Source organism: Vollenhovia emeryi, unplaced genomic scaffold, assembly GCF_000949405.1.
Source record: "Vollenhovia emeryi isolate VEMERY1.0 unplaced genomic scaffold, V.emery_V1.0 DF939144.1, whole genome shotgun sequence".
NCBI classification, from domain to species: domain Eukaryota; kingdom Metazoa; phylum Arthropoda; class Insecta; order Hymenoptera; family Formicidae; genus Vollenhovia; species Vollenhovia emeryi.
In genome coordinates, this window is record NW_011967222.1 from 2,089,986 (window position 1) to 2,108,005 (window position 18,020).

Consider the following 18,020-nt stretch of genomic DNA (forward strand, 5'->3'; position numbering starts at 1 on the left):
TTGCACCGGTCGATCGACGAACCGCGATTCCGCACTGTGAATGCCGTTTCGTTATTTCGTTAGCGCTTCTCCAGCGCGCTTCCTTCTTTCCTTTCACGGCAAATAAATTGCGGCGAATTTTAAAACTGACATATAATTGCGGTTGAATTTCGCAATTACGGTAAATACGAGAGAACGTTGCCCCGTATTCATCCGGAAATGAATTGAAACGCGATAAGCGGCATCGCAGACTCCTCTTCAGATCCTCCTCTCTTTTCAAATTTCTCCTTCGCGTGTATTTGCAACGTCAGATATTACGCTCAGCGAAGTTATACCGGTTTCGGTCCTTTCGTCGATTCGCTGTTGCGGTAGCTACACGGAGTTTGTCGTGGTCTTCTTTTTATCCGGTGTAACGAAGTGCAACTGAAATATTTTTGCCCGACACGGCCGATGAAGATTCGTAGGGCAAATCAGGTTGCCGACATACATTCGAAATTCCGAAAGTAAATTCGTCCCGTCTGCTCGCGTCGGAACGGAATCGGCAGACGTCTCGGGAATTAAAACTCTCCTTCTCCTCAAACTTCATCACGTCGCAGCGTCACAAAGAATTGTCAAACGGTTGCGTCACGTCTAGGACGCTGACATCTGCGAGTGATTGTCGCGACGAAAGCTGAAAGTATACAAATTGTTTGTGTCGTTGAAGCCTGAAGCGGCTCCTGGCGCGAAAGTTTACAAAATTATTAGAGTTTCTCGATTATTTTTTCGATATCGGTCAGACGTCAATTTTGATTTTACTCCGCAAGTCAGTGGATTATCACTGAAAACAGTGACTAGTCACTGCGATTTTCAGTGGTACACTTATACCTGTAAATTAGTGACTATTCATTGTTTTCAGTGACAACCCACTGGTTGACTTTTAGAGAGTAAAATAAAAATTGGCGTCTGATTGACCGCAATTTTCAGTGGTGTACTTATAACTGTAAATTAGTGACTGTTCACTGTTTTCAGTGATAACCCACTGACTTTTAGAGAGTAGTGGCGGATTAATTAAATTTCGAATTTAAAATGTCCGCCAGCGGACGAGGTCTTGAAAAAATTTGATCTACAAGTTAGTCGTGTATATAGAGTCTTCTTGCTGTACTTTGTCAGTCGATATCGTTCTCCGAGGTAAAGATCGTCCATTACTTTACAGAGGAAGCTCGAAACAAGCGCCTCGTAGATAGATAGAACCTCTTTTAAACGTCCTTTTAAAATTGAACTTGCTTCGCGGGACGATGATACGTCGGCAAACGATACTTGACGAGACGGTAATCAGCACGAAGCCTCTCTCGCGGAATTAGGGGCACGTGTCAAGGCTATAGCTGTCTCGAGTTGACGATCGTCGCCGTCTCGCACGGATCTCACGTACGCAAATATAGATCTTATCAATTCACCGGCGATTATGCACTCTGCGTCGGACGACGATGCCCATCGAATGCGAGTCGTCACGGATCATACGATTCAGGTCCCGAGGGTTTCGGGTACATCCGTTATATTGCCCGCATACGCACACGAGCCGAATAAAATACTGGTTTCACGACACACCGGGATACAATATTATATATATTCGTAAGCGGGTCATTTTGATCGAAGGGACTGTCATTACGGGAGTTTACATTGGTAGGAACAGGCTATCTCGATCCATGGTGTTCCATAATATATACGCAACTCCGCATATGAATTCTCGCGAGCTGCGATCCCGGCAAACCGACACCGACGATGAAATAAAAGGGTTAAAGGTTTATTCTGTAAGATAAACCATATCTCCGTAACACGGATGGATTTGAACAAGTCGAAAGAAATTGAATCCACGAATATTTCTGTCTTTCGAAGTCAGAAATTAATTGAATAAAATGAATGTCTTTCTTTTCCGTTCTCCATTGTTCTTAATGCGTTAATAATTATATTATGCCGTTTGTTAACAATGAAAAAACAGCAATTTTCCATTCGAAATGATTCTATTCCCATAGCAAGGAGAATTAGATGCTTAATATATGAGAGAAGACAATAATTTTGAGATACTTTAATTCTTCTCGTTAAAAAATTCAATTATGCAAAAGTTAACTGTAGATTCTACTTTTCCCCCGTAGAATAATTCAAATAAATATTGAATAACATTCAACTTCTCGGAAAAAAGATTAAAAAATTGGACAGCTCTCGGTAAGTCCCTGAATTCGGAGGTGGGAAGAATTCATATAATACTGAAGAACAAACTTTTGAACCAACGATTTCTCTCGTCGGGCCTGTAGAAAATATACGATGAAACACTTAAAACCAAATTAACAATGGGTAATCTTCATTGTCGCCAGTGGTAATTAAAAGACTTCAGTGACGACTTGACCGTGTCAATGAATAAATAAGACACCACGAAAAACCACCTCAAGCCAGCTTAACGTCGTCAATTGTTCCTCCTGTTTTCAATCAATTACTGGCGGCAATAATATTCTTCCGAAGATAAACCTTAATTAAAATAAAAAAAAACCGTGTAGAAAGAAAACTGGGTGGCACTCGATCGATTTTGTCCGTTTATTCCGGCCGAATTGTGTGGTGTCCGTGCGTCCGCGAGGATTCGAACACGCATATGGGGGGGAATATGTACCGGTGAAGGAAGTTAATTCAGTGCGTTCGCGATAGTACCTTCGCGAACGAGCGCGACGATCCACCTCGATCGGGCACGCGAGTTTCCCGACGTGCGTCCGCGCCGCGTGATACCGGATACCGCGATTTCGATCCGCGACGCGGGTCGTTTTGTTTTAAACCCTTTGATCACCGCGGGTGGCCGCGCGCACAGCCGCGCGCCGGACCGACCGGACAAATCTCTTCCTTTTCGTGCAAATGAATTGTAAATTGATTCATCGTTGAAGAACAGACGTGTCGTCTATTCTGCTCTTCCTCTCCTTCGAGGGAGAAACCCGATTCTCCTGCGTGCACGCGTCTTCGAATATCTTGCTTCAATTAAAAGCGGTTTAACTTCCAAATGATGTAACACTTTCATCGTGTAACTTGCGCAACTGGCTGATTTCCCGCATCATATCCGGTTTTCTTTTGATCTCATCGTTCGGAGGCCGACGAGATGGTATCGCGAGACATTTGGTTCTTTATTTTTCGCGAGGTACCCGCGTGATTTCTAAGGAAGTGAAAATGTGTTTCGGCTGCGTTATCGAAGACGCGGAGATTAGAAGATTTTCTAACAAATACGTGAGAAACTCTCTACACACGATACTTCGGTACGATAACAGGCAGAAATATTGATAATAATCTATTGTCAATTATTTCGATCAAGTTTTGAGTACTCGTAAGAACGCTCGAGTACAATGTGCAAACGCACGTGACCACTGTAGCATCTCTTGCTAAAATTTTTAAGAAAATAAAAAGTAGCGTACGAAAACTATTAAATGACAATTCTAGACAGTTTATCATTTTTCGAGAGCTATAAATTTATAAATTTTAAATCCTTCACGCACGTCCAGTTTACCCTAGCGAAAAACATTTCTATAACTACAAAAAATTGACTTGAAATAAAAATTTGTAGAAATTTTTATATCTTCGTTGAAGCATTAATTGTTTTGTAGAAATATCTACGAAATAGTATCACAAATTACAATGTTCTCAAATCAAGAAATTATCGCAAGTATTTCATGAAGATGTACAATTTTGTGAAAATTAGTACAAAATTTTACTAGTGTTTGCAAATTGAAGAAACAACACAATCTTAAAGAATTAAAACGTCTGCTTACTTGTAGAATATTACAAAAATTAACAAAAGTGTTCCAATTCTAGCATTTTCATGGTGATTTTGCTAGCACTTTTTAAATTAACGTAGAGTTTCTTAGATCCTGGCAGTTATATTTAAGTTTTTTGTAGAATTTTGTAGAATTATTTCCGGCAGGGTACATGTGAGAAATACGGTAAAATGGTTTAAATGAACGACAAAAAGGGAGGGAATCGTGTTAATTAGTCATGTATTGAATCAGACGACACTTCCGACAGGTACTCTCTAAAAGTTAATCAGTGGATCATCACTGATAATAGTGAATATTCACTGATTCACAGTACAGCACTGAATTATTCAGTGCTATATAAGCGTTTTCGGTGATAATCGATTGATTTTTAGAAAGTAAGATTCCACGTAAGCGATTCGGCATGAACTCGTCAAAGCTGTCGCGGCTCGCCGCGATAATATCGTTGGTGATCGTCAACGCGCGATCGTGCGGCGCCGAGTCGAGCGGCGAGTATCTTCAGAAGGTGATGCTCGAGCTCCAGGAATTAAATGTGCCGTCCAACAGCCTGACGATGTACGACCGGTTGTCGTCGATGAACCTGGGTTATCGGCAGGCGGCCTATCACGGTCAGGACAACAGGTATCGCAAGGTCAGCACCAACAACGTCCATCAGGATGTGCAGAAGCCGATCGCGGTTGTGCCTGTCGAGCACGTGGACGTGGCTCACTCCACCGCGAACAATATAGCGCAGTATTACGCGGTACGTATACCTCGGACGAATCTAATTAACGGAAAAGTGTGGGAAGGATTAATTGCAGGGGGAAATTTTCTCGCGGAGATTCATCGCGCCAAGTTACCCTAGTAGCACAGTGCATTGGCTAAACATCGGCCCAACTACTGGACCAATGTTTAACCAACGTTTGGTCAATGCGCTGTGCTACTGGGATACGCGTCTTTGAAACACGCGCTAATTCTTTTCCGCTCCTCTGTACCCTCTTTTCATTCGGATTAATTCTTCAAATTGTCAACTTCTGCGATTCCAATCACTCTTTTTTCCGTTTAACTGGTAGTTTTTGGTGTCCTGGAAATTTGACAGTTCTTTATCGTGGCCTTCCATTCATGGAATTCTTCAAAATGTCAGCTCTTCCAACTTCAATCTCTTGCCCAGCTTTTTATCTTTGGCAACCTGGAAAGTTAACAACTGTGCGGTCTTTCTGTGTTCCTTCCTATTTATTTCAATTCTTCAAAAATTGATTCTTTAAATTTTTATCGCTAATTTCTAGGCGGTTTTTTCATCACTTCCCATTTATTTTAATTCTTCTACAGTCAATTCTTTCAGTCTCAATTCTTTTTCAACTTAACTGTTCGATCTAATCTGGGAACTTGACAAGTGTCTATAATATTCCTTTTCCAGCCACTTTAACTTTGCAAAAGTTTGTCTGATTCCAACTTCTTTCCCCAATTCAATTGCCAGACAGGCGAATGATACTCGCAAATTTTCCAGGTACGCGACCCCACCGCCGCGGCCAGTTACCCGAAGACGAAGCAGCCGGAGCCGCTGGCGTTCACGCGAGCGGAGCTGGCCGCGTTATACAAAAAGGCCTTGGAAAAAGGGTCAGCGATCAGCGTGGCGTCGTTAACGCAGGCTCTCAACGGCAACGCGCCGGCCCAGGCCGACCATCCGGAGCTACCGGTTAAACCGATGTACAACTACTACTTCTTCCCGCTGAAGAGTTTCGCGTCCGAGCTGCAGAGGGATCATCACCAGGCCGCGGTAAGCGAAAGTCATCGGAATCCGTTGCGCCGTCCGTTAGGCGCGAGCCCGGCGAGCCGGTGTAACCAGATTTTCACGCATATGCATATCGACGTTCGCCAATGATTTTATTGCCGAGATCAGCTAGCACGAGCTTGTGTAACGCGAGACACCGCTTAGGATTTTCATATCCGCGAAACATCGTGCGCGACGGGTACTTGATGGGGTGTACTCGGCGCGAAAAATTGTTACGATTTTAAAAACTGGCGAGACGCCCGGCTAGAGTGTAAGGAAGTCCAGGTTCAAACCCTGGCTGAGGTGATACTTTTTCGCAATAAATTTTCTCCAAGTAAAATTGCCAGTTGTGTCGGTTATCAATTTTCCTACACTGCTCGTAAAAAAATAACATTTATAAATCTTTTCAATATTGAAGCAATAATCTAAAGTAACAAATACATCAAGTATTACATAATTTTGCACAATTCAGTTAATACTTCATCGAGATTTAATAGTGGGCCTAATGGTCAACTCTGTATCTTACAATATAGTGAAAATGCTAAAAGTGAGCGGCTTTGTCTCTTTCCCATGGGGCGGCTAGAAAGAGACAAGGCTATTCACTTTTAGCATTTTCACTACGGCGTAAGATACAGAATTGACACCCTGGCGTTCAACGTGTTGCGTACAAATCTCTAATATTTACAAAAATTCAATTTTTATTGTTTATATTAGACGAAGATTATCCTATAGGTTCTTTTATAGGATTAATCTTCATAATCTCGTAGAAGTTATTCTAACATATGTAGTTTTATTATCGTATCGTACGTCGTCACGTTGAATGTAGAACACGATAGCCAACAGCTATGTGTAATTCGCACTTTACAGATCGTTCCAATGTACGCGGCTACGGAAACCGTAGAGAGCACGCAAAAGCAGCTTATGAATCCGCTCTTCGTGGCGATCGGCACATTCATCAGCATGGCGCTCCTGTTTATGATGGGCGTGCTGTTTTTACCGAAACTGCCTCACTTGATTTACAACGCGCGATTAGCTGACAACGACGACTTTCTGCGTCTGACAACTCTTGTGATGAATGCCATAGACGGACGCAATCGCTGGCAGAACTTCAGCACAGCCAGCTGAGGATACGTAATGCAAAATCCAAAGCACTGCATTCTTACACTAGAGATTGAAAATACCTGTGAACGTATATGTCGCGCTGTGCGCGAAACGTTTGGGCCGCAAACGACAGAGAGAAACGAGTTAACGGCTGCTAATTGCAAAAGGGAGGAATGTTTAGTGTATATACTAGTACGAAGTAAATGTATTATAAATATCATTGTAGGAACTTACGTTATCACTAGGTATTACAAGACACTTAATCTAAAGCTGTATTTGTTCAATCAGTAAGGATTGATAGATCGGCATTAACAAAAGATAATATTTATTTAGTATAACATTATCATATACTGTATACTTTTATTTTTAAAAACGTGGTAAACTTTTGTACATAAATATTGAGATAATACTAATCATGAAGATGATCAACTAGAAATAAACTATAAATATGAGAAAATACCATTAAATAGTACTACGTGAACCTACGAACGTGTTGCTGTGCTCCTTTCTCTTTTTATAGTACACGTACTAATAATGAAGACTAATAATAAAGGAAGTAGAGATAAATAATGCACTCCGGCTGCTCGGGGAATGTGGGCATGAGTATGTATGCGTGCACCAAGTATATGGAAAATCACTTTCTATTTTGCGAGCGTACGTACCTATCCGCTTTTCGCCATATCTCTCGACCTCGTGATACGAAAGAGAACTCTAAACATGTAAATCGCGGAATCTGTACAGTATCAGAAGAACGGAAAGGAAGGCACACGTTGGGACGTTGCACATTAAATGTATCATTTCGCCCCATATCTTCTAACTACTTAATCATCAGTCAGTTCGGTTGGCAGTTTCCCTCTCCGCCGCCTTTCGTTTCAACATTTGCCTCTGATGCTCGTATTCGAAATCCTCCTCGCTCAAATTCAACCTCTGTATCTGTAACATTAAGTCATTGATGTACGATAATATCTCGCATGATTTTATCGGCGAAACACAAAAGCGATTAAAAAACTTTTTGAAAGATATACAGAGATTATAAATTTAAATGCATTCACTAATTTTCTACAATCTCTAAATTCAACTAGATCATTAAACAATAGATTAGTTTATCTTGTAACAGTTGTTTTACATTGAAAAAATGTTTACCTGATAAACCAAGGCTTCCTCCTCCATGATATGTTGGGGCGGGTTTCTTAAAACTTGGAGAGTTTCGTACGTCGTTGGGCAACGTTTGGTAAAGGAAGAGCGACCTAGACTGCCTTTCAACAGTATCAAGCCTACTTTGAAGATCACTTTCACGCCCTCGCAGAGGAACATATCCCATATGCGCAGGATACTTTCCCACGGCAATGTTCGCGTGTAAACGCACAAGAACCATTCCGTCATATACAAGATCGGCTCCATTTTTTGTTTTTTCTAAAATAACAAATATCTGATTAAATTAAGTTCCTATTTCTAATCTACGGTCAAGCTATAAAGAATGTCGTTTAAAATTCTTATCATTTACACTTTTCGAGAAACGTAAAAATTATACTGACGACTGCTTTTATCATTTATATTTGTAGAATAAAATCTTTTACGAAATCTGCGTTACGGCAATGGAAGCTTGCACGAGGATTCGTGTGTACTAACTAGATGTTTGTACGCAACAGGGGAGACTCTCTTCAGAAGCGCGAACAGGATGTCACCGTCGCGCAGCAACGTTTCCATGCCCTGGCTGTAGTAACCGACGAGATACTTGTCGCATATCGCGACGAGGCACCAGAACGCCTGGACCGCCGGCATGTGCATCAGCAAGAACGCGGCGATGGGCGCCTGCGCCTGGCAGTAGCCTACTTTGCTGTTCAGGATGGAGTACGCCTTGAGGACTTGGAACAGCTCCTGCTGCCCGGGCGCGTTCTCAACGAACATCTCGTGATGCGGAAACTGACGATGCAGATCCTTCTTGATGTCCTCTATGTACTTGGGATCGCCAGGCCGTTTGATCAGTTCCTCGTACAAATTCGGGTTCTCGTTCATCAGGAGCTGGCCGCCGCACAGGTTCAGCCAGGCGCGCAGTCTTACAGACGGTGGTATACCCTTGCGGCATCTCTCGCGGACCTTGCGATAATTCGTGGTCATGAAGAGGCTCCAGTTGTTCAGCATCTGTATCCATTTTCTCTCCCGCCGCAGTATCACATCGGGCGGTATGGCCTGCTTCCTGTCCCACAAAGTTGTTGCGCGTTCGAATGAAATTCAATCTCATCGCAACGCTGATTCCATTCAAATGTTTTACGTGTAAAAACGGTCAAATTACCTCTCTGGACTGTATTGCGAGCCACCCAGGAATCCATGGCGGTCAGGCACGGTGGAGATCACCGAGCCCTGGCATATACTACTGGCCTCCGATTCCGTTTCCCCATTCAACTCCTCCTCGTCGTTGCGCGATACAACCGAGACAGCCATAGCATCTTTCTACTCCTCTGAAGCGCGACACAAACAATACAGTTGTAAAATATAAACGTCAATATCCATAAACTCTAGAAGACTAGTATAATTTAAACAATATATGTATAACTGTATAATAAAGTATATAAAACAAATACGAACGCAAATCTGTTAATAAATTTTAAAGGCGTAAAAAAACACTACAAATTTTATCCCAAATCAACTGCATAAGAAAAGCACGGGTCAAAGCCAGGCTAAAGCAGCGCTCACAACAACGTCCCGGCAGACAGCGCGAGTAACACGTCGCAACTCGCAGTAGTTCCGTTATCCGTTTATCTCGCCATTTGGCACTTTATCGAGGCTCGCGCACGCAAGGTAAACATCGAAACACGGGGGGTCCGCCGCAGGATCGCATCTCGCGTCGCCCCGTCGCTGAGCGGCCGCGCGTCGCCAGCGCGCATGTATCGTAAACGCCTACTCCGCCAATTGACAGATCGCGGTAATCAGGAATCTACCACGCAGGGGGGGCCACCGAGTCCTCCCCTTCTCGATTTCCGTCTCACAAGCATGCAGGAAGCGCGGCGTGGTACGGGTTTCTTCTTTTTACGGCCCGCCGCGGCGATCAGCCCCGCGACACCTCCGCGTTATCCGCGGTGGGCTGCGAGGGACGGCGAGGGGAGAACGGGGGGAGACACGGGATTTTTTCATCCCGATTTTTAGGTCGACGAAGAGAGAGCGAGAGACAAATATGCAACGTGCGTCGCAGATCGGGCGCGACCGCGAAATTGTGCGGGCGTATCACTCGCGTCGCACGGTGACAACGCCGTGAACGCTTACCGTGAATCTTCGTCGAATCTGACATTCTCGAGGTATCACAGATGTGTATCCGTACGGCTACGGCTCGCCTCGCCGTTGTGTACACCGCACGATTGCGCGTGCGCACGCGCATCTCCACGCGCGCTCGCTACGCCCCGCCTGCGACGAACGTGCGCGGGTGTCGTGAAGGTAGGCAACTGCGCGTTGGATGGGACCGACGTACGGTGTCGACTGTACGTGCTGGTGATACCGACCGGTCGCGTTCCCGCTTATACCCACGGTCGGTATCACGAGGGGAAGAGCGAGCTGCAAACCGGTGATCTAGGTCTGTTCTTTTCTCGCCTGGGGCCCGATTCTCGAAATCATTCGAAGAAGAAACGTATACGAATATTCTGCTCTGACGGAAAAGTTGAAAGTCGATTGGTTAAAGCCATGCGAATAGCCAATCAACTTGCAACTTTTTTGTAAGAGCAGAATTTTCGCATACGTTTCTCCTTCGAATAAAGCCCGCTGCATTTAGTAAATTACTAGGAATCCTGAGTGCTGAGTGGTGCAACGATAGTAATTTATTAGATTGCAAGCAATCCAGCAGGAAAAATAGCATCGTCTGCAGCGGGCTTAAATTCAAGAATCGAGCCCCGTTCATCTTTTCTTTCCCGTGAACTCTATGCCGGAGAGAGGCCCGCGAGCTGCCGCGGCCGGGTTTTAGGCGATCCGCGAATGCGATACGACCTCTAGATCTGTGGACATTGGAAAACGTGGACGTAAAGTATAATACGTAGCCAATAATGTGAGTCTATTAAACTCGTTAAAGCACCACGGTCTTGATCGTGTGCAGAAATTACTCAGTTAAATCTGGTTGAAGCTCAACTTCTCAAGAATCAAAAGGAACATGCATTCAACTGAGTTATGACGTCACAAGTGAGATTTATCTGAGTTTTCATGTAAAAGGAAAGCAACTGTAATCCACATTTTGTCAAGCGGGCGACGCGATTTACGAAATTTTGCGTGAATTTTGTTCTCGATAAACTCGGTTGTCTACATACATATATGTATACATTTTATTACAACTTTGCACTTTTCTGCTTATAAGTAAAATGACGCCTCTCTTTCAGGTTTGAATTAAATTTTTATCCGATAAAAACAGACCAACTTGTAGAGGCCCTCCACCACCCCCGCCGAATTCTCACCGACGGTCCTCTTTTCTTTGCGAGGAATCCGAGAAATCGCTGACGAACATTCGCCAATTTAAACTCGACTCTCTCGGCTGGACGCGGCGCCATTGCGTCGATCGAATGTCGGTTTCCTACGTCGCGTCGACAGATGTCGCGACAACACGCGACAACCTTTCACCGAGCTTACCGACCGTGCCGGACGCGCGTATGCGTGCGTGCATACGCTCGTAATAAGGGCGGCGGCGTAATATATACGTATGCAATATGCAGTCAGTCAACGCGTACATCTCGAGCGTGTATCGCGGTACGCTCCATCGCCATGTTGGCTTAGCCCAGCGGTTGACGTCAGCGGCGTGCAATCAACAAAGACGGACAACAAAGACAGCGCGCGCCGTCGAACGCGCGCAAGCTTCCCGAGAGAAAGAGAGAGAGAGAGAGAAAAGAGGCGTGCGCGCGATCACGGTGCACGGCGGTGCACACGACGGGTGCAGTCTTCGTCGTTGTCGACGGCGACGCGAAGGAACGGGGGCGGGAGGGAACCCGATACGTGGTATGTGGGTTCGGCTGCTCGGCTCGGCTCGGTTCGCCTCGGCTCCGAATTCGCCCGCATCCGCTGCGCGACACGGTGGGTATCGGTGAACCAGCGGCGCTGGGCGCACCACTCCGCGTCTTCTTCTCCGGCACGTCGTCGCTCTTCTCCCCGGTGTAAGGGCAAGAAAGAGAGAGAGAGAAAACGCGATATATATCGAGCTCGGCGCACCCTTCGCGTCGCGTGCGAGAAAAAAGCCGGGAGAGGGAGAAGGAGGAGGAGGAGGAGGAGGAGGAGGAGAAGGTGGTGGAGGTGGAGGTGGAGGTGGAGAGAGTGAGCGAGAGGGAGAGAGGGAACGAAACGAGCGATGGAGGCGCGACGCTGTCCGGTTTGACCGCTAGACGGCCTCCTCCGGTGTATCCTCGCTCTCCTCGGCGCGCGACGGCCTCTCCTCCGGTTCTCTCAGTGTGTGTTCCGCGCGCGCCATGTGCCGCACCGTCGTCGCCGCTCCGCGTGCGTCTCCGCCCTGCTGCAGATCGCCGTCGCCGCGGTTCGATAGGCCGCTCGCGTAGTCGGCTCTCGGACAGCTCCAGGACCTGTCGCCCTCCCTCCCGCGCGCGCGCGCGCGAGCTATGAGCCGCTGGTGCTGGTGCGCTCGTCGTCGGTGCTCCTCGATGCTCCGCGTGTCCCTGTAGTGCGACGGGAGAGTGCCGAGACCTCTCGCTCCCGCTGCCTCTCGCCGCCCTTCAGTATTTTCGTTCAGCCCGCGAGCCGTCGGTGGAGACAGCGCGAGGGAGGAAGGGAGAGAGGAAAGGGAGGAAGAAAGAAGGAGAAAGGACACCCGCCAGCGGTCCAAGGAGGAGAGAGCGAGAGCGGCTGGCGACTCGCTCCAACGGTGTTCTCGGTGTAATAATCGGTGTGCCGCGAGACGAGCGAGCGTAGAAGAGCAGCGAGACACGACGGGGGGGGAGCGCGTATCAAGATGGCGCATAATTTGACACCGAGCGTTAACTGCTCGCTCGACGACATTGACCTGAACGCCCTGAAGGTACGTACAGATACGCGACAATTATTCGTCGAGTGCGCGCCTTCTCCTTTTTCGTCGCCGGAAACCGCGCGCGCGCGCGCGCGCGGCCGAGAGTCAACCCGGGCGGCGATCGCCGCGTCGCGCGACCGTGCTCTCCCTCGGCGGCCGTTCTTCCGGACCCGCCTGGTGTCACACGCGCGCGCGTGTGTCCGTCGTCGCGACCGTCCTCGGCGACAACTGCTTTTATTGACAACCACGAGTTGGCGCCAGTTTTCGATCCCCTCGGGTCTCTCGCGCGGAGCGTTTGAACGTTGCGCTCCGTACCTTTTTTTTTTCGTTTTTAAAAAAAAGAAAAGATCACCCCGATTGGTGATTAACCTCGCGAGAGCCGAGGGGGAGAAGGGGGAACCGACGTTGAACCCTTCCCTCCCTCTCTCTCTCTCTCGCTCGCCACCCGAGACGTCGTCGAAGAAGTCGCGCGATGATGCATCACGCGCGCGACGCGTCGCTGACAGTCGACGCGCTGTCCGGAGTAGGACATCGCCGACCTTTCCCCTTCCCTCCCCCTCCTCCAGTCCCGCGAACTACGCACCGTGTAGCACGCGATCGACGTTCCCCGCCGCGGATTCCTCTTTTCTCTGTCTCTGTCTCTCTCTCTCTCTAGTGCGCGCGAGGAATCCGCGTCTCGCCGCTCGAAACCGCGAGGACACGCGCCCATCCGCCGCTCGTGTTTCCACTGTGGCGACGCTGTTGACAGACGTCACGCGAGATCGCGTCTCTCGAGCGCAGGCTCTTTTTCTTTTATTCCGCGTCTCCCCCTCGTTCCCGAGGAAAAAAAAGGGGGGAAAAAGGTCGAGTGCAAGGGGGAGAATCGATGTCCGGCGACGTCGGTCGTTATCGGCGGGAATGCCCGCGAGGGAAACTGTGACGCGCGTCGCGATAAAAACAGACGGAGACGGGCGCGGAGGAGAGACCGGACGAATGTTCGCGCTGCTCCCCCGAGAAGCCGGGTCGGCCGCGAGGTTTGAAACGCCGAAACACTCCCGTCCGCAGCCGCCGCGCTCCGTTTCCTCCGTCCCTTTCTTTTTTCCACGTCCGCGCGATCTAGCCTCGCGACCGGCCTTTAACCCGTAAGGCCGGCATTTTTCCATTGGAATTTGTAATTTTTTAAACAGAAAATTTATGCACACGTGTAAGGGATGCTAAAGTCGTCTGTTTTACCGACACATTCGAATATAGTTTTTGCGCTGCTGAATCTTTTTATTACTTTTTACGCCTAAAATAATATCAGGATAAGTTGCGGACCGCATAGCAGAACGTTTTTATACTTGAAACACTCGGGTCAGAAGTCTAATGAGAAAGATTGATATTTGAAATTTTCGATTTTTTAATCGTGAGCAATTTCAATTTGGCTTTATAAAATTACAAAATTCTTCCACGCGATTACAGTACGCGTAAAAACAAAGACGGGGGTTCACGACTTTATATAAAAAACGAAGAGAAATTAAAAATATCGCTCTATAAGTAATTGTGGTTAGGCTTCACATGCTGATATTTTTAATTTCTCTTCGTTTTTTTATATAAAGTCATGAACCCCCCGCTTTGTTTTTACGGGTACTGTAATCGCGTGGAAGAATTTTGTAATTTTATAAAGCCAAATTCAAATTGCTCACGATTAAAAACTTTAAAATTTCAAATACCAATATCTTTCTCATTAGACTTCTGACCCGAGTGTTTCAAGTATAAAAACGTTCTGCTATGCGGTCCGCAACTTATCCTGGTATTATTTTAGGCGTAAAAACTAATAAAAAGATTCAGCAGCGCAAAAACTATATTCGAATGTGTCGGTAAATTAAGGGGATCCTGGAGTGACGGCTGAACTTCGAAACTGTCGATAATTCAACGTCCTATATTGTCACTCAGCCCAGGACATGAAAAGATGCGTTGGAAACAAAAGGGATGAGACCAGAGATATCTATCCTTGTCTAACACATTGTAGCGCCATCTGTTGCAAGGTCTGACACCTATAGTTTGTCATCCCGTAACTACTTCGGGTGTAGAGATGCGTTTTTACATAAAATAAAGTTCGGGTAATCCTTTTCATTAGACTTTCAATCTTAGTTTTACTGATTCGACGCTATTCTTTGATCTGATCCGAATGGCAGACTGCTTTCGACTTGTGCAAACAGTTCGTATACAAGCGAACGTTCCTTTGAATTACAGCTTCGCGTGCAACAACAAGAAGTATTTTATAATTTTTGTTCGTTTTGCAGTCTCAAACTGACCAGTCCCTGCGATGTATTTCTGTGCGTACTTTAAGTGTACGAAAGGATCTTCAATTCTGTAAAACCTGTTCGAATTGCGGTCCGCAACTTATCCTGGTATTACTTGTGTGGAGAAAAGCTAACAGGAAGAATTACAAGTGCAAAAACTACATTTGACTGTGTCGGTAAAAAAGATGGCTGAGGGATTCCCCGACAGAGTCGCATGCAGTTTTTGCGTTTGTAAATCTTATATTATTGGCTTTTATATACAAAATAATACCAGAGCGGCGTGTGGACCGCACAGTACAACATTTTCATAAAAAAAACATTGAGGTTTGAAGTCTAATTCGTATCGCATTATGTCTGTGAAATTTTCAAACTGTCCCGTCGGAGTTCAGCCGTCACTCCAGCAACCCCCTTAAGATGGCTGACCGTCGTGTGTTTCCCGTCGCCAATTTTCGTCGCCGAGAGACGTCGGGACGCCGACCTCACTTTTCTTTTTCGCCCGCGCCGGAATTAAGTCGTCCCCAAGTTGTCAAAGAGCAAGCGGCGTCCGAACGCCGAGAATCGGGCTCGTTTTCTCGCGGCCGCGTCTTTCCCTCTTATCTCTTCCCTCTCGTTCCGAGCGCGCGCGAGATAACGTGAAGCGACTGCATAAAGAAAAATAAATCGAGCCCAACCGGAAGCTCGCGGCGACGTTTTCTATTTATATGTAATATCGACCCGCGGATCCTCGAGCTCGGAAACATGTCCCGTTGTCCTCCTCGCTTCGCCAAATAATCGCTCGGGAAGCTGCACATCGCTCCTTTCCGTCGCTTCATTCCGATTCTACTTCGTTTTTATCCGCTGCCAAGTTGCCAGGGAGCTCGGGGAAGTTTTAATCGCCCGCTCGCGCGCGGACAATCGCGGAAAATTAACGCGGCGGCTCACCGGGCCGCAAGCTTTTCCTCCCTTTAACGACGAGGAGGAGACGTTTCTCCGAGGATTAATCGGCCGTTCGTGTTTCCAGGAGCCCGCTGGAATCTTCGAGCTGATAGAAGTGGTCGGCAATGGAACGTACGGCCAGGTTTACAAGGTGAGTACACGGTCTGCGAGCCGCAGCCCGCGACGCCCTCGAACAGCTGTGCGTGAGATTTTTGCCGTCGCGACTTTCCGCCGCGTCGTAGCTGTTCCGGATGTTTACCGGTTGTGTTCGACCGGCCCGGAGATACGTACGTCAATTATAATTATCGATTCCACGGCGGCGCGTGACGACCTTTTCTGTGATATTTTAAATTAACGCGTACGCGTCAAAACGGTCGGAAGGTGAGGAAAATGTCCGCGGCACGTGTGCGACGTTGCCGCGAGGTAGGTAAAGTCTGCTCTACAATGTGCGCTGATTGCGAGAAGAAACCAGTTATTGAAATGACCAGGTGCCGACTTTTCCAACCTCTTGGTAAGCTGACTGATAGTTAAATTATGTTACACTAACATCGCTATCGATTCACAGACACCGAAAATTTTTATGTAATCTACGACCGCGTAATCAAGTCTTTGTAGGTCGTAATATCGCCCTGTTATGTTTTTCTGACGGTACCTACGAACCAGCTCGAATCGAGCATCCATAGTGTTCAGATGTGCACAGTAGAAAAATTTGTTTTTTTTGTTAAAGAAAATGCCGGTTAAAATTTTGGTGTTAAATGTTTAACACATTCATGTGTTAATTTAACATATCGCTCTTGTGTTAATTGACCTCAAATGTAAAATTATTAAAATAACTGAAAAGAAATGTTAAAGCAACACAATGTGTACTTATTTTTAATCTCACAGAGTACATATGTTCAATATTATCAGTAACAAGATTTATCTGTTAAAATTTACAGAATAAAATGTTGATTTTATTCCATATAACATAAGTGAAAGTGAGTTTGAACTGTCATTTGACTTACTACATCTGTCAAATGTAAAAATTATGTTGTTTTAAATTCATTTCGTCGCTAAAAAATACGTTAATTTTACACAGAATTTATTTCAAATTATTTTGAGATTTGCATTTATTTCGTGTTAAAATATTAACAGAGTATTAGCGTGGTCATTGAACATATCCACATTATGTTTAATTAACACAAAAATTTGTGTGGGCCGTTTGGGACATGTGATAGCTGTTAAATTTAACACAACTTTTTCAACTGTGTAGTAGCCGGAACATCTGACTGCAAATTAAACATGCCGATATTTATATTTTCAAAAACTAACTATTGTGTGTTCTGGTTCTTTCCATCTTATTACAAATTCATCGTCAAATATTGTACTATTCGTCATATGCTCATATCGCTCTTATCACAATTAATGACATTGTCTAACTACAGTTAACAAGAGGTTGGGACAACCTGCCCTAAACGCGTTTAGTACTTAGCAGTGTTTCGTTGATTCAAATATATAGATTTTTATACGCGCGGTCGCTTATCGAAACCTGTACGGTCGTGGTCGGAAAGGTTGGCCGACCGTTTATGGTAAGTTTTGGAACGTAGTCCATCATGTTAGAAATTACAGCTTCTGCTCACGAAATACTCGTACGTGTCATTCCACGGGTATTTGTATGTGTCATTCCTTTGCCCTAATAATGCGTCACTACACATACCTGGGAGGAGAAGCTATAAACCTCTCGCATGGTAGACTGCGTCGTCGTGTAAAGTCGGACAATCTTATGACCACTCTGTACTCTCTAAAAGTCAGTCAATGGACTGTCACTGCAGACAGTGAATGTTCACCGATTCACATTTATAAGCGTAGCGCTGAATTATTCAGTGCTATACTTATAACTGTCTTCAGTGATAGCGCACCGATTGACTTTTAGAGAGTATTCTTTGAGTCGATAAATATTGTTGTGGATTGATAAATATTTGCTTGGCAGCCCGTGATCGCCGCATGTACAATAGTAAGAAATAGTTCTTGATTCAACACGCTTCCTCGGTGTGCTCGTTGCATCTAGGAACGTTTCTGTTCCGTAGCCAATAGATACTCTCTAAAAATCAATCGGTGTATTATCACTGAAAACAGTTATAGCGCTGAATTATTCGGTGCTACACTCATAACTGTGAATCAGTGAACATTTAAGTCAACGGCACACGATACACTGAGAGAAAAGTGCGTAGTATTTGCGACTATAATTGCATAGTAAAATAATTATAGTCAGG

General features: G+C 45.7%; 3 protein-coding genes across 14 annotated transcripts in view; 2 read left to right on the forward strand and 1 right to left on the reverse strand.

The window, feature by feature from the left end:
- The first annotated feature begins 2,769 nt into the window (after window positions 1-2,769).
- LOC105566597 lies at window positions 2,770-7,144 on the forward strand. 2 transcript variants are annotated; one of them, XM_012020721.1, is made up of 4 exons: window positions 2,770-3,245; window positions 4,133-4,500; window positions 5,245-5,514; window positions 6,376-7,144. In XM_012020721.1, the coding sequence occupies exons 2-4, from the start codon at window positions 4,162-4,164 to the stop codon at window positions 6,631-6,633; spliced, it is 867 nt and encodes a 288-aa protein (XP_011876111.1). In that variant the 5' UTR covers window positions 2,770-3,245; window positions 4,133-4,161; the 3' UTR covers window positions 6,634-7,144. The 2 variants fall into 2 exon arrangements, with proteins under 2 accessions (XP_011876111.1, XP_011876110.1); XM_012020720.1 differs by lacking the exon at window positions 2,770-3,245 and having other exon boundaries at window positions 3,852-4,500.
- Window positions 6,956-9,987, reverse strand: LOC105566596 (TBC1 domain family member 10A-like). Of its 2 annotated transcripts, none has more exons than XM_012020718.1 (5): window positions 9,871-9,987; window positions 8,903-9,068; window positions 8,239-8,806; window positions 7,753-8,022; window positions 6,956-7,542 (listed from the first exon to the last, which is right to left on the reverse strand). In XM_012020718.1, the coding sequence occupies exons 2-5, from the start codon at window positions 9,049-9,051 to the stop codon at window positions 7,438-7,440; spliced, it is 1,092 nt and encodes a 363-aa protein (XP_011876108.1). In that variant the 5' UTR covers window positions 9,052-9,068; window positions 9,871-9,987; the 3' UTR covers window positions 6,956-7,437. The 2 variants fall into 2 exon arrangements, with proteins under 2 accessions (XP_011876108.1, XP_011876109.1); XM_012020719.1 differs by lacking the exon at window positions 9,871-9,987 and adding an exon at window positions 9,304-9,632.
- Window positions 9,988-11,896: 1,909 nt separating this feature from the next.
- LOC105566598 (serine/threonine-protein kinase mig-15) overlaps window positions 11,897-18,020 on the forward strand; it is a 38,291-nt gene continuing 32,167 nt past the window's right edge. For 8 of the 10 annotated variants that reach the window (XM_012020722.1, XM_012020724.1, XM_012020726.1 and 5 more), the window contains exons 1-2: window positions 11,897-12,601; window positions 15,854-15,919. In XM_012020722.1, the coding sequence (XP_011876112.1) occupies window positions 12,536-12,601; window positions 15,854-15,919 (132 nt within the window). In that variant the 5' untranslated portion in view covers window positions 11,897-12,535. The remainder of the gene's footprint in view (window positions 12,602-15,853; window positions 15,920-18,020) is intronic. The other 2 variants (XM_012020730.1, XM_012020731.1) reach the window with 1 other exon arrangement.